General features: G+C 36.7%; 1 protein-coding gene across 2 annotated transcripts in view; it reads left to right on the top strand.

The window, feature by feature from the left end:
* rbm26 (RNA binding motif protein 26) overlaps positions 1–4,293 on the top strand; it is a 63,857-nt gene extending 59,564 nt beyond the window's left edge. Inside the window, exons 18-22 of one of the 2 annotated variants that reach the window (XM_066663792.1) lie at positions 980–1,084; positions 1,278–1,481; positions 2,825–2,911; positions 3,017–3,130; positions 3,268–4,293. In XM_066663792.1, the coding sequence (XP_066519889.1) occupies positions 980–1,084; positions 1,278–1,481; positions 2,825–2,911; positions 3,017–3,130; positions 3,268–3,357 (600 nt within the window). In that variant the 3' untranslated portion in view covers positions 3,358–4,293. The remainder of the gene's footprint in view (positions 1–979; positions 1,085–1,277; positions 1,482–2,824; positions 2,912–3,016; positions 3,131–3,267) is intronic. The other variant, XM_066663794.1, reaches the window with a different exon arrangement.
* Positions 4,294–15,813: the final 11,520 nt, after the last annotated feature.

The raw sequence follows: 15,813 nt of genomic DNA, 5'->3' as shown, positions 1-15,813 counted from the left end.
AGAACATGTGAGAAGTTCTCTCGGAGGTAAGAGTTGAAATCTTTCCGGACGGAGTCTTCTGCCAGGCATTGTACCGCACCCCCACTCTTTATCTTGCGGGTGATGAGCCCACATGATCCTGCCACTCTGTCTTTTTCAGGCTGAGCCCAGCCGGGTTACGTGGGCTGTCTGGCCATCAGGCGCTCACCATCGCACACTACCCCCAGGCCTGGCTCCAGGGATAGGTCCTGGTAACCCTGTCCTGAGCAGGGTACACTTTAATTATTTTAAGATTTTCATAGGGGTTCTTCTTCACTTATGTTTGTCTGGATCTTTACTGCAGACCTGTTCGCCATGGGAGACCCTCCTGGGAGCTAACAACTCCCAGCGACATAGCCCTGGAGGTCATGAGACCACACAAGCCCTTCCGCCACAACAAGGCCCCAATCCAGGAAGGGCAAAGTCATACAAATATATTTAAAATATAAAATATTCAGACAAATAAAATTCAATTAAAAAACTGAATCAGATTCAAATACTTAGGTCATTGATTTAGTTCCATTCCCCAAAATCTTTTCCTGAAGCACGCACATTTTCCTCTGGGCTGCCACTGCCTCACCTCATTTCCTTTGTGTATTTTAGACATTAATTTATTTGAACTAGATAAAAAGTCTGGCTGAACACAAAACAGATCTGTGAGTCGCTCTGGATAAGAGTGTCTTATAATTGCTGTAAATGAAAATGTGTGTTATTATTGCAGTCAAAAATTGCCCCATTTTATTTTCTATAATTGATGACTGTTTTTTTTTATCTTGGTCAGTTTTATTTGAAATATCTTGTGGCCTTCATTTAGCCTAATTTATTTTCTCTATACTAGCTACTTCAATTGAGTAAAAAGTCTCACTTGTACTGTGGTTTGAAGATATATTGTCGATTTGGACCTAGTACAACACAGAGCACCTAAAATGTGTTTTGACTGAAACTCTTGGTTTGTTAACAGGCTCAGAAGGAACTGCTGGACACTGAACTGGACCTGTACAAGAAAACACAAGCTGGGGAAGACACAGCTCAGCTCAAACTCAGATACACACAACTGCAACTCGAGGTACACTTTCTTGTCCTTTTTTGTTCATACTTTAATATGAAGGAATATTTTAAGGGTATAATGAGGTCAAATCTTATTTTTGCGCAAAAAGGCAAAATTGTGCTGCAGCTTTTATCTTTTGTAAATCTTAAAGCTGCCACTGGATGGTAGTGTTGTATTCATTTAGCCATGTTCCTTCCCCATATTGCCATAGGCTGCCAAAAGGGGTTTGCTTGCTCTAGGGCGTGGGAGGGGGGCGCGCACCAGGGGCAGAGGGGCCCTCAGGGGCCGTGGACGTGGTATTAGGGGCCGAATGAGAGGTGTGCCCCCCCACGCTGTGTTGGACCATCGACCCAGAGCCCTGAAGATCAGCGGATTCTCTGAGGCAGATGGAGTCGACCTGCTGCCACATTTTGCAGTGAGTTTTGAAATATTTTGATAACAGAAGGATAGATTGCTATTTAAGGATATATGCCTTGCCTCTACATGTGAATGTCATAGTTCAAGAAAAAGAATACATTTATGAAATTTTTGTATGTACCTCTAATAAGGTTTGAATTTCCAGTGTCTACTGTGAATTCCACTGTCCTCTTATTTTCTTCTAACCATTGTTTGGGGAAGAATATTTAGGTTATCTATGCTAACACCCAGGGTGACAGAACCAAATCCAGGGTAATTTATCAGTACACATTGCTAAGTCTGCGGCGAAATCACTAAATAATTTTAGAAATTCTGAGTAGTGCCCTGGAGGCCTGTAAATATTAATTAATGAGAATGCAATCTTATTGGTGGCCAGATTGTATATGTTAACAGAAAGAATCTCAAAAGGTTTGAATACACAATACTGTTTCTGATTAATATCTAGAGTGTTTTGGTAGATTATGCATACTTCTCCTCCTCCTACCTGATAATCTTGGGCTGTGGAGATATTTGTAGGCTGTACGGGTGGCTTAGTTTAGTGCCAGACATTGATAATTTCTAAACCAGGTTCTAGTTAAACTGATCATTTAAAATGTCATTCAAAAGTACTGCATTTAAATTGAGTGATCTGATGTTGAGTAGTCCAAATTTAGTCTGAGGTTCTACTATTACAGTTTGAATATGATGGTTTTATGCTGATTAAGTTATTCATACAGGCTGTTTACATTTTTTTAATTTATTGATTTATTTATTTATTTTTTTACTTTTTGGTTTAATTCGGGGGAACTGATGCTTTCTCAGTAAATTTGAACCTAGGTGATGCCACAAATCCTTTCTAAAACCTTGCATGTTTATTGGGGGATAGTTGTGTGTTTAAACATCCCCTCAGTATTAAAACTCATTAAAATTAATTAAAAAAAAAAAAAAATTAAAATTAAATATATTACAGGGCAAACAATTTTCCCAAAGTTCTGTAGCCCATGACCCACTGCAGGCAATAGATGGATTCTTTCATCAAGTATATTTGGTGCCAGGGCAGCTAAAAACAAGTCCTCGGTATAATGTCATGGTGGTGCAATGTGTGTGTTTTTTTTTTACATTTAATATACTTCAGTTCCGTCATCTGCTGCCTCTCAGGTCTTGTTTACTGGGTCTTGTTTAAAGGCTAGCCAAACCAAGACTAGCCTCAAGTTTTTAAATAATAGGATTGCTAGGAGGATTGCACAGCTGCTGACAATATATTGTTGTTTGTTACCATGGCATGGCCAATGTCTATCATTCTGTGAATTCACATTGTTTGTGAATTGGATCACAGTCTGGATTCTTATCATATTTTACTAGCAATTTGGAGATATTGAGGATTGCCAGATGGGGGAGAGCAGTCTCAGTGCCATCATCACATACCGAACCCGAGCAGAGGCAGAACAGGTAGTTTTTCTTTCCTTCTTAAAAAAAAAAACAAACAAAAAAAAACACACACACACACACATAACCTGATAAAACTAAGCCTGAACTCAAGCTCACTTGCTCCAGGCGGCGGTTCATGGGGTGAGGCTGAATAACCAGGAGCTTCATCTGACCTGGCATAAACCTATGCTTTCCCTCAGTACTATGGACACTGAGGAGATAGAGCCAGAAGAGGAGGAGGTGAGTTGTTTCAACATATAGTCCTCATATGTGTACTGTAGCTGTATTCCCCTGTTTTCCCCACATTATTAAATATTGTATCACTAGGATCAAATAGTTTTGTTGCCATGTTCCTGACTGTTTCAGTTTTATTACAGTTTCAAGAGGATTCGCTGGTCGGCGACACCATCCTGCAAGATGATGATGAAGAGGAGGAGGATAATGAGTCTCGCTCATGGCGCAGATGAAGATGTGTGAGCTTTGCTCCATGTCCATACACCCAACGTGTCACATCCTGCTTTTTTCTTTCTTTTTTTTTTTTTTTTTTATAAATGTTTTAAGCTTTTGTTTGCCATATGAATACTTTTTTTTTTTAATCACAACTTATGAGTAATACTGAGCTTATTGTTCACTCAGCTTCATTTAGGAGTGGTTTTCTTCCATTTTCTGTCTGTGAAACTGGATAAATGAGACCATTTTCATGTTTCGTATTTCAGTGAAGAAGCATCAAAATGGAATTATGATGATAAAATGAAAAATGTTTTAATTTCAAAGAAAACATGTTGGGTTAATGTTACATGTAGTGAGCTATATTTAGAATGGCTAACCTGTTTGAAGAAGATGCTTTTGTGTACATATTTTATGTATGAATTTTAATGATTTGTATGACTGCTATGCTTCTCCTTGCTTTAGTTTGAGTTGTAAAAAAATAAAGAATTGAAATGGTCTAGAAGAAAGTCAGCTGAAAAAATATAACACAAAAAAGAGAGCTCTGCTGCAGCAGCAGCATTGCTGGGAAAAGGGGAAAAAAGATCTAAAATGGCTGAAAAAGTAAAGACCATTTCAAACCCCCACACCCAATCTTCACAAAAAGAGCAAAATTCCAAAAAATAAAGTTTTTCCAGTACTCAAGCAAGCCACAAGCCATGTAAGTATTTATTATAAGGATGCAAGACAGGTAAGGTTTTTTTGTTTTTAACATTTTAGGGGAATATTTTCTGTTAGTATTCTTCTAAGTGTAAGTTTTCCTAATCCTTTGTTCTTTTCATTTTTTGAGTTTCAGATCCAGTGGACCATAAGCAACGTCTACATGTCCAAAAAAAGTATCTGGCAGCATCATGTTTCTGAAAAATCTAGTAAAATCTTATTCTTTGCATTACATGCCTTATAAAGAGCTTTTTCACTGATTTTTGTTTTCACAGTACCATTCCTCATACATAGGGATTTTCCTAAGTAAATTGTATTTGTTGTTTACTGTTGTCCTTGTGTTGCCTTAATTGTCTGGACCCCCTGTATACCATGTTCCATGATCCCATCGCATCCCATTTGCATAGGTGTAGGACTGATAACCCAATCATAAGAGCTGCCGCTGGTGGCTTTGCTTTCTCACCCTGGTGCCTGTCATGGAAATTCAGCTAATTGTGAGAAATCTGATTTGCTGGCATTGTTGTGTGGTGGAGGCTGGCTTTGCTCTCTCCAAATTTAGGTAGAGAGCTCAGTAGGAGGCCTTTAAGTGGATTTTCTGCCAACACATGACCCTCCACAAGCTGCCACAGGTCCCAGTAGACCATCCTTGTCTGAAGCTTCATTCTTCTCCTAAACCACATATATTTTTGGCCTCCAGTGGATCTGTAGGTACAGTTTTTCATTTTGCACCTGACCTTTGAACTCAGCCCAGTGTAACAGACTGTTCTAATAAGCTTTGTTAGCTAGTCAGCGTGTGGAATTACAAAGACTAAGCAGGATTAAGGAGAAAAGGTAGATGTGATGGATGATAACTGTGTTCCTTAAACAGAGCCATTTAATCTGTGATATTTCTCAGTGTGGGCCTTCCCAGCTGGAGTTTGGTGTAATGCTGTAATGCATTTATTAAACCCAAGGCTCAGTGTGAGCTTTAGCATCTTGGGGTCACACGAGTTTCTAGTTGAACACCTTCCAAATACATTAAGCTCTGAAAATATTGACTAACGAGTTTAGTGTGTGTTGGAGCGTATCAGCTAAAGTGTTTAATGTCCAGCTCATTTGTTAAGAATCATTTAGCTTCTAATTTGTGTCAGCAAGATGAATGAACACATCTCTTAACAAGAAGGGTAACGTGTGACTGAAATTTGGGATCATGTAGGCTTTAACTTGAGTGGAATTGGATTTTAATGAGGGATGACACCATTGACAATATATTAGTTGGACCCAGTGATCCCACTTTTTTCAATGGGGAAACCTGGTCAATTCTGTCACTTCCTGATCTGCTTCTCGTGCAATGAAAACTGGAAAAGTGAGAAATTGCGCAAACGCCTGCATGTAAATATCCAGTGTGCCATTCAAACAACCATACTGTCTGTAGGACCTGCACTGCACTGGAAATAATGCAGAGGCGTAAGCATTAACTAACGTTAGTGAAAGCCTGCTGCACTCAGTTTGGTATTTTTACAATTAGAATATTTCTATTCTAGTCATAAACTCTTTATATAATATGCATTCCAAAACTAATTATTTGTGATAATGTAAGCTATAGATTTAACCATAAATTATTCTCCTTATACAACCCCTGGCAAGAATTAATAGAATCACCAGTCCCTGAGGATTTTCCTTCAGTTGTTTAATTTTGTAGAAAAAAAAAGATCACAAATATTACAAAAAACTAAAGGCATTTCAAATGGCAACTTTCTGGCTTTAAGAAACACTAAAAGAAATCAAAAATAATTTTGGTAGCCAGTAACAGTTAGATTTTTAGAACAAGCACATGGAATTTTTCCCTGTGCCAATTTTTCTCTATCTCTTTTAGTGTTTCTTAAAGCCAGAAAGTTGCCATTTGAAATGCCTTAAGTTTTTTGTCATGTCTGTGATCTGCTTTTTTTCTACACATTTAAACAATTAAAGGAACATCCTCAGAGACTGGTGATTCCATTATTTTTGCCAGGGGTTGTATTATGGCTTATTCTCACAATGGTGTTTTCTTCATTCTCACTGCATTTAGCATTTTATATGTTCTTCAGCCAGATATTTACTGCCATCGTTTACAAATACATGAGTATGATTTGCCATGAGCATTAAACAAAATAATATTATTGATTAAAATTTATTCATTCATTGTCTGAAACCACTTATTCAATTCAGGGTCGCGGTGGGTCCGGAGCCTACCCAGAATCACTGGGCGCAAGGCAGGAACACAACCTGGAGGGGGTGCCAGTCCTTTACAGGGTTTCACACTTGCATATTCACTCACACCTATGGACAGATTTGAGTTGCCAATCCATGTACTAACGTGTGTTTTTGGACCATGGGAGGAAACCCACTCGGACAAAGGGAGAACACATAAAACTCCTCACTCGAAGCGGGGCTTGAACCCACAACCTCCAGGTCTCTGGAGCTGTGTGACTGTGACACTACCTGCTGCCCACAGACATCATCACATAATCAAGCTTTATTGGGTCATAAACAGCGGGTTGGTATGTAAAAGAAATTACATGTTTCACCAAGATTAACGAGAATGATTTTTACTGTCACAAACCTGAGCAGTGCTGGGCAAATCTTTGTGCTTCTGGATTATACAGCATAATGTATTTGGTCACAGGTTCATCATCTGTATCATTGTGGAAAAACATTTTTTTAAGATAAGAAAAGTTTAAGCTTGTGGATTAAATGACGAAGTCCATTCTCTGCAGAAGAGAACTGGGGCCGTGTTGTAATCTGAAACATCTTAGAAATACCTTTATTATTGGTTCAAAGAAGTTCAAGAGGTTAAGGTTCCACAATGGGGCAACCACCCCACACCCGATGCCCCACTTTTCCCTGCCTCATAATGGAAAATACCTCTTAATATTTCATGTGATCTTGAGCCTCCATAAGCAAATTTCAGTCCCCAGCAAATTGAGACAAAACATCATTGATTCATTTAGTGTTAACCACTTTTTTATTATTATTTTTTTTTATATAATATACAAACCCCTTTGGTCAGCACAGTTTGAGACTGAAACACTGGCCCTAAATCATCATCAAAGCTCATGGAATCATTTTATAGATGATAGTCTACCTATGTTTATTTATTTATTTAAAAAAAAAAAAAAAGGCTTGTTTGTTCGTATCTGAACATATGTCTGAGAGTATATCATCAGTGTCCAATCACACATGTATTTCGCAATAGCAACTTACAGGAGAAGGATAAAACCTTACATTTTAATTGAAGTTAATGTAAAAAGTAATTTTGCTGCGTTTCTATTGTTCCAACATCAAATTCTCACACAGTGTTAAGGAAAGTAAAATTTGACAAAAATGGAGATACATGTTTTTGATTGGACAGCAACAATGTGTAACATTTTTAATATTACCATATGTAAACATTTGTTGTTTACCTTGCTTCATCTCTCTCCCTGTTCTCCTCTCCATACTTTTTGTCCCATTCATTCTCCATAACTTTCACTTATCCTTTACACTTTTTTTCTTTACATTTCTATTTTCTGGCTGCCATGGGAGCCTGCCATCTGTGTCCTAGAGCTGTGGCTCAAGAAACAGAGCTCAGACATGCCCTGACACTTCTCTGTTAAACGCTCTGTTTACTAATAGTAGAGCCAATTTTGTTTAAAATGCTGTTTATTTTTTTAAAACACATTTAATCAACATTTGACATATGGTGTGTAGATATCCACAGCTCTCTGCAGGGTGAATGTTATGACCAAAGTTCACATGCAGCTGCTGTAGGAGTGTTACATTTGTTTGCCAGTTCTTGTCTATGTGGATTTTTAAAGCTATGTGTGCATAGTCTAACTCTTATGTAAGATATGAATACACAATACAGTGCATTACTCATTAGAAAAAATCTTTACAGACTTGGACAATGTACACGGAGTACATTTTTAAAGATAACTAGAAGCCATGCTGTGTCAGAAACTACATAAGCAAGTCTATTAGACATCAGGCATGTCTGGTCTTAACTTTGAGTGTGTGAACACTGTCATTTTAGGAAAATTCTTGCAGTCTATGTAGACATCCATGTAGTTTCTCACATTACATTTTGAAACAATGAGTGGTATTGAAAATAACCTAGTCACTATGCCAAAATATTTTTAATTGACTAAACATTTAATTAAAAGACCTGATTTTGGTTTAAATTAATGGTAATACTGTATTGAGAGATGCCACTTATTTAACTTGTTTGACATGTGTATGTGTTTGTGCGTGATTATTGATGTTAGTGCCAATTCAGTGTGTGTGCATGATGTGTAATACAGTCAATGTATGAGTCTAAGATGAGGTAAAGCGTGAGATTTCATTACACACAGAATGTCAATTTCCTATGTGACCTCTGGATGATATGAGAAGTGTGGGATTAGTCTAATTGAGTAGAGAGTGAAGGTAAGAAAAGACTCTCAACCGACGTCTTGATGCACCTCCCACAAATGCAATCTCTCATTTACTATATACGTTCTTAAATAAAGGTGCTGACAGGGTTCATAAGATAAATCCTGCTTCACTATTCTCTGTTAAAATTATCTTTAATAAAGAGACAGCATCCAGCCCCTTAGGTCCACTAACACACACATGTGTCTCCATTAATGGCCTATCTGTAAATTAGCTGACTTTGTGACCCTGCCTGTAATTGCATTAGTATATCAATGTAGCACACAATTTCTTACCCCTGACAACACACACACACACACACACACACACATGCTGTGTGAGGTCTCACACTGAAAAAGTAATAAACACACTGGTGAACATGAAAGGCAGCTGTCTCAATAATATTAAAACCACTGGCCAGTTAAAATAATCTGGACTGTCCTGAATTCAGATTATTTTCCTTGTTCTAAACATAATAGATTCAGATAATATGATTGAGTTTAAGCCTCTTCGCCATGCTCTTGAGTAAAGGGTAGATATAAAAAAATGTTTTAAAAACAGCTGAAAGAGAAAAAACATAACATTTTTGAATGAGACCTATAGCAAAATGGCATTTCAACATTAAGCAAATACTGTTAATGAAAATGAGTGTGATTAAGAAAATTACTCATTTGTTTAAAAAAATGTTTAAATGTTAATTACATTAACTGAAGTGGCCATTATAAAGGGTGCTGTAGGGGTGGGGCGTTGCTTGATGTGTCTCCTTAAGAACTGAGAGAGGCCCATTTAGCATGGTGGAATATGTAAGAAATTCTGTAAAGGGATGCTATCTTCCAGTAAGTGTGACCAGTGACCAAATGAATTATGCTCATTGACCCGCTGTAGGTTCTTGGCTTCGAAATTGAATCTGAACTAAAAGTAATAATTCTGTACAAGAAAGGTGCGCACACAAACAAACAAGGATTGGTTTCATCACACAACTGGTTTATTAATTGTAATATCAAATATTGATTGTACATTCATATAATGAAATGGATTACAGTGATACATGAGGGAGCAGGGAGATTAATATATGAGGGTCTTTCTCTATGATAATTACCTTAAATTCTTAAGGCTATAGTTTATCCCAGCAAAGAATTCAGCACCAATCTCCTAAGCTATGAAAGAAATGAAACCATGTGACCTTACGTGTCCCTGGAGATAGCTGGGAGTATGTCACTGACACATGGTGCTTTCCAGCGCAGGCTTCATGGGGCACTGCAGAAGCGGCCTTTCCTCTTCTCCCTCTTGGCCATAGACACGGCGACCACTCCTTCAGAGCTGTTGGCATTCTGCAGGTCGGAATTCTGTCATTGGTGATCTGCCTCCTTGTGAGAGACATGTCCATGCAGGTCTTTCCTGGGCCTTTTGCTCTGAAAATCATTCTGAGGCCTGAGCATTTGGCTGCCTTCTCCGTTGCTAATCCTGAAGCTCTTGTCAAATCAAATCAAATCAACTCAAATTTATTTATATAGCGCTTTTCACAACTGATGTTGTCACAAAGCAGCTTCACAGAATTCCAGTAAGACTAAGATTTGACATGAAATGTAAAAACAAATGTAAAACCCTCAAGTGAGCAAGCCAGGGGCGACAGTGGCAAGGAAAAACTCCCCCAGCTGAGGAAGAAACCTTGGGAGGAACCAAGGCTCACAAGGGGTGACCCATCCTCCTCTGGTCAATCTACTGGTGATGATAGTTAGTAGTCCATGAGAACTTCAGTGTATGGGCAGCTTCAAGGCACTTGGTGGTTGCTGGAGCGTGGGCAGCTGGTCTGAAGTGTGGAGGAGGGTCTCGACAGTCATCCATCAGTGTCCAGACAGACAGGTGGGCAGTCGTTTACTCAGAAAGATGTAAAGGGATGGAATTAGTTTTGAACTGTTTTGTGTTTGTAAAGTAGAAAATATAAAAATTTCCAGAGTGTGGCTAATGACTCCGACAGATCTAACTATGACAGCTTTAACTAAAAGGAGAGAACCAGGAGGACACACAGACACGGGAGCATCCTGAAACACTGGCATCCCTCCGCTCCACCGTCAACAAACCTGAGTGATCGCGAGAAGCGGCGGGACGACAGCACCAGCGTCTCAGTTTACTATAATTCCCTGTGTCCATGGACCCTCCCCATGGATTTTCTGGAAGATCATTCTAGAGTCTGGGGGCTTTATAAGAAAAGGCTCTTCCCCCAGCTGAGGCCTTCTGAATTCTGGGAACAATTAAAAATCCAGTATTCTGTGATCTGAGTGAACGTGGGGGCTCATAATAGGAAATTGTATCTTGAAGATATTCAGGAGCAAGCCCATGTAGAGCTTTATATGTTTATATTGTCGCCACTTTGAGGGTCTGAGGTCTCCTTCATGCTCTGGGCGTGGCATTGAACTTTGCTGGAATAAAATATATTTCTTTTAAACTATAGTTTTTCTACTAGAAATAAACATTTTGGTTGGAATTCTGGGTTTGTTCTCTCTGGACCCTGCTTGAGGAGCCCTAGACTGTTTCTTTCTGTTCTGTTCCTTCTGTTATGCATTCTTCTCTCCTTGCCTGAATGAGTTTTTTTCGCGCCACTGGTTTTACTATATGGTTTTTGCGTAAATTGCATTGATAATCCCCATTTTTTCCATTGTTTGAAATGATAGCTCAGGTTTCCTGCTCTATAAAATAGTTATGTTTAATAATTAGTCCATGTAACCAAAAGATATCAGTTTAGTGTTTAACATATTATGTACCTATGAAAGGATATTACTGTATTGTTTTTGAGTAAATGGCATCCAAAATCTCTATATTTGTCCATTGTTTGTAATGATGAGTCAAGTTTCCTTCTTTATAAAATGTTTATTTTTAATAAGCAGTCCATACAACCAATAGATATCAGTTCAGTGATTACCATATTTTTTTTTTTTTTTTAGAAATTGCATCAAATATCACCATGTTTTTAAATGGGTTCAAATTATTATTCATGTTCCATGCTGCATAAAATTATTTATAGTAAGTTGTCCATACAACCAACAGATATCAATTCAGCGTTTACTATACTATGTACTTATGAAGTGATAGTAGTGATGTAGATAATGTAGTGATATTACAGTATGATTTTTGAGTAAATGGCATCCAAAATCCCTGTCCATTGTTTGTAATTTATAAAATGGGAATTTTGAAAAAGTAGTCCATACAACCAACAGATGTCAATTCAGGGTTTACCATACGACGGACCTATGAAATATAAACTTATATTACTGTGTAGTTTTTGAGATGATGGCATCCAAATTCCCCATAATTGTCCAATGTCTTTAATGATTAGTCAGATTTCATGCTGCATAAAATTGTAATATCTAATAAGTAGTCCATAGAACTATCAGATATCACTTCACTTGTACTATACTATGTACCTATGAAATATGAGTTAAGGGCATCAAAATTCCAGATTTTTGTTAATTGTAATGAGTCAATTTTGTTTCTTTAAAAAATGGTAATTTTGAATTAGTACTCCATGCTAGCAGCAGATATCAGTTTAGTGTTTACCTTATGTATCTATGAAATATGTTTTACATCCAAAATCCCCATATTTTTAAATGTTTTTTAATGATTATTCAAGTTCCATACATATATTTCTTATTTCTAATGAGTATTCCATACAGCCAACAGCTATCAGTTCAGTGTTCTGTACTGTACTATGTACCTATTAACTACGAAGTGATTTTACAATATAGTTTTTGAGAAAATGGCATCCAAAAAGTTTTTTTTTGACAGATCTCATTCTGCATAAAATGGTAATGCCTAATGAGTAATGTAAAACCAACAGATTCAGTTCAGTATTTACTTGAACTGTTATCCAAAATAATTGTCCATTGTTTTTAATGATTTGTCAGATTTCATGCTGCATAGCATGGTAGTGTCAAATGAGTAGTCCATATAACCAACATATATTGGTAGTTCAGTGTTTATTATATTATGTACAGGTACGTTTGAAATATGAAATGATATTACTTTGTAGTTTTTAAGTAAATGGCATCCCTATAATTTTTCATTATTTGTAATGATGAATAAAGTTTCCTACTTTATAAAATGGTTATTTTTAATAAGTAGTCCATACAACTAACAGATATCAGTTTACTGTTTACAATCCTATATACATATTAAATATGAAGTGATATAACGATCTAACGATGAGTTAAGTTTCCTTCTTTATAGAATGGATTTTTTCAATAAGCAATCCATACAATAGATATCAGTTCAGTGTTTGCCATACTACATGCCTATTAAGTATGAAGTGATATTACTCTATAGTTTTCTAGGAAATGTCATCCAAAATCCCCATATTTTTAAATGGTTTAAATTATTATTCAAGATTCAAGCTCCATGATATACAACTAACAGATATCAGTTCATTATCATTATTAATGGTCTATAGAACCACAAATATCAGTTCAGTGTTTTCTATACTATGTACCTATGAAATATAAAGTGATTTTACTGTGTAGTTTTTGAGTACATGGTATCTAAAACCCCCATGTTTTTGCATGTTTTTTAATGATTATTCAAGTTCCATGCTCCATAAAATTCTTATTTCTGATAAGTAGTCCTTAGAACTAACATATATCAGTTCAGTGTGTTCATACTATGGACCTATAAAATCTGAATTTATTTTACTGTATAGTCTGAGTACACAGTATCCAAATTCATCATATTTTTAATATGGTTTTTAATGATAATTCAAATTCCATGCTCCATAAAATTGTTATTTCTAATAAGTAGTCCATACAACCAACAGATATCAATTCAGATATCAAAGGGTATACTATACTTTGTATCTATGAAATGTGAACTGATATTACTGTATAGATTTTGAGGAAATGGCATCCAAAATCCTCATAATTTTCCATTGTTTTTATTACTGTATAGTTTTTAAATAAATGACACCCAAAATCCCCATAATTGTCTGTTGTTTTTTAATTCTTAATTTAATTCTTTTAGTTCTTTCTTCATAAATAGGTTATTTTTTAATAAGTAGTCCATACAACCAGCAGATATCAGTTCTGTATTTGTCTTACTGTGTACCAATGAACTTTGAAGTGATTTTACTGTATAGTTCTTGAGTAAATAGCATCTAGTATGCCCATAATTGTCCATTGTTTTTTTACTTTATAGCTGGAATCCAAATTCCACATTTTTAAATAGTTTTGCATGATTATTCAAGTTCCCTGCTCCATAAAATTCATTCATTCATTCATTACCTGTAACCGCTTATCCAGTTCAGGGTTGCGGTGGGTCCGTAGCCTACCCGGAATCATTGGGCACAAGGCAGGATTACACCCTGAAGGGGGTGTCAATCCTTCACAGGGCAACACACACACACACACACACACATATATGGACACTCTTGAGTCGCCAATCCACCTACCATTGTGTGTTTCTGGGCCGTGGGAGGAAACCCACAGACACGGGGAGAACACACCAAACTCCTCACAGACAGTCACCTGGAGCAGGACCTGAACCCACAACTCCCAGGAGCTGTTTGACTGCGACACTACCTGCTGCGCCACCATACTGCCCCCTCCATAAAATTATTATTTCTAATAAGTAGTCCATATAACCAGCAGATATCAGTTCAGTGTTTACTATACTATGCATCTATAAAATATTAAATTAGCTTCCTATATGAATGGCATTCAAAAGTTTATAAATGTTTTATAATGATTATTCAAGTTACATGCTTTATAAAATTATTGTTTTTTTCTAATTAGTCAATATAATCAACAGATATCAATTCAGGGTTTATGAAGTGATAATACTTTATAGTTTTTGAGAAAATGGCATCCAAAATTATTGTCCATTGCTTTTAATGATTTGTCTGATTTCATTCTGCATACATTTGTAATATCTAAACGTGTTGAGGTCCATATCTCCTACCTCATGTGATGTAGAAATCCTTAGGTCAGACCCTATAAAAAAGCCTCAAGAACCCACTTTGAGCTAACTTGCATAATATGCAAACTCACACAAATTTTTTAGCACAAACTAGTCCCTGGAAATTTACCCAATTTGGACATACGTGGTATCAGCAGAATCCTGAACTTTAATAATTATCTAAAAAATGTTTGAATTTCATCCCTTCTTGGCCTCCAGACTCCCCAAAAACAGAGGTGGAGCTTGCATTCCAAAATTCAGGCAAATACAGCTATAACTCTCAAACGCTTTCACTGAATGTAATGAAACTTAATATGGGAGATCCCTATAGGGGTTGGAGGACATGCTTACATCATGGTGCAACTGCAAGCATAGGAGGAGGGTTAGAAAAAAAAAAGTTACACCACACAGGATTGTCCAACTGACATAACGCTGGTAATGCGACACTCGTTCAAAAAAGTATGGCTACCATCGGCCATTCAGATTTCAGCAGCTGTTTGACAACCTTAACAAGGTCCAATCATCATGACACTTGAGTGGTATATCCATGGCAGCACTTCCTAAGCACATAAATAATTTTATAATGATAGTCAATAGGTGGCGCAATTCAGATTTTCAGTGTCTTACAACTTTGCAATTACAAGTATTGTCAAAAAATGCATAGTTTTTTTCAAACTAGTCCCTGGAAACTCGTCCTGTCAATAAACAACTGGTATTTTTGCAATCTGTATAGAATGTAGGTAAATAATTATCAAAAAAGTTTGAATTTTGGACAGGCTGTTGCTGCAGTTATTCAACAAATATGCATGGGTGGAGCTCTATGCACTCTTTGAACTATAACTCAAACAAACTTACCCCAAATCAAACAAAACTTTGTACACATGTGTAAGTCATTCCCCTGAAGTAGTGTGCCAAATGTGACCAAAATGCAGAGGCAGTAAGCGGGTTGGGCCACTGAGGCTTCAGAAGGGCAAATGAACTATGTATTATGTTCACAGAAAGAAAAGTAAAAGGAAGTTTATCAAAAGGACTTTTTTTCCTATGACTGCTAAGAGTTGTTCTTAATTATGGTAAATATTTATGTTCATATGTTATGACTTCTGGCCTGTGGAGATGAATAGGATCTAAAGCCAATATAGATCAATAAAGCAATATTTAGTCTTGTAGTGTCATGATGGTGAAAGAAATGATTAAATACACATATTGTTGCTTAGCAGTTACAGTAATTAATGTTAGAAGTGACCAAACAGAAATTTAAAAAATAATTGTATTTATATATATATATATATATATATATATATATATATAAAATCTCATGCGACAAATGACTGTCCCATTTTAGTGTCCTCTTTGTGTCAAGTTGTGCTTAATTTTCCACTTATAGCCTTGCTCACAGCAGCAGCATGCTGACTGTCAGCACGATCAGCCTT

Source organism: Hoplias malabaricus, chromosome 3 (genome assembly GCF_029633855.1).
Source record: "Hoplias malabaricus isolate fHopMal1 chromosome 3, fHopMal1.hap1, whole genome shotgun sequence".
Lineage (NCBI taxonomy): Eukaryota > Metazoa > Chordata > Actinopteri > Characiformes > Erythrinidae > Hoplias > Hoplias malabaricus.
This window is presented reverse-complemented; position numbering and strand designations above follow the sequence as displayed.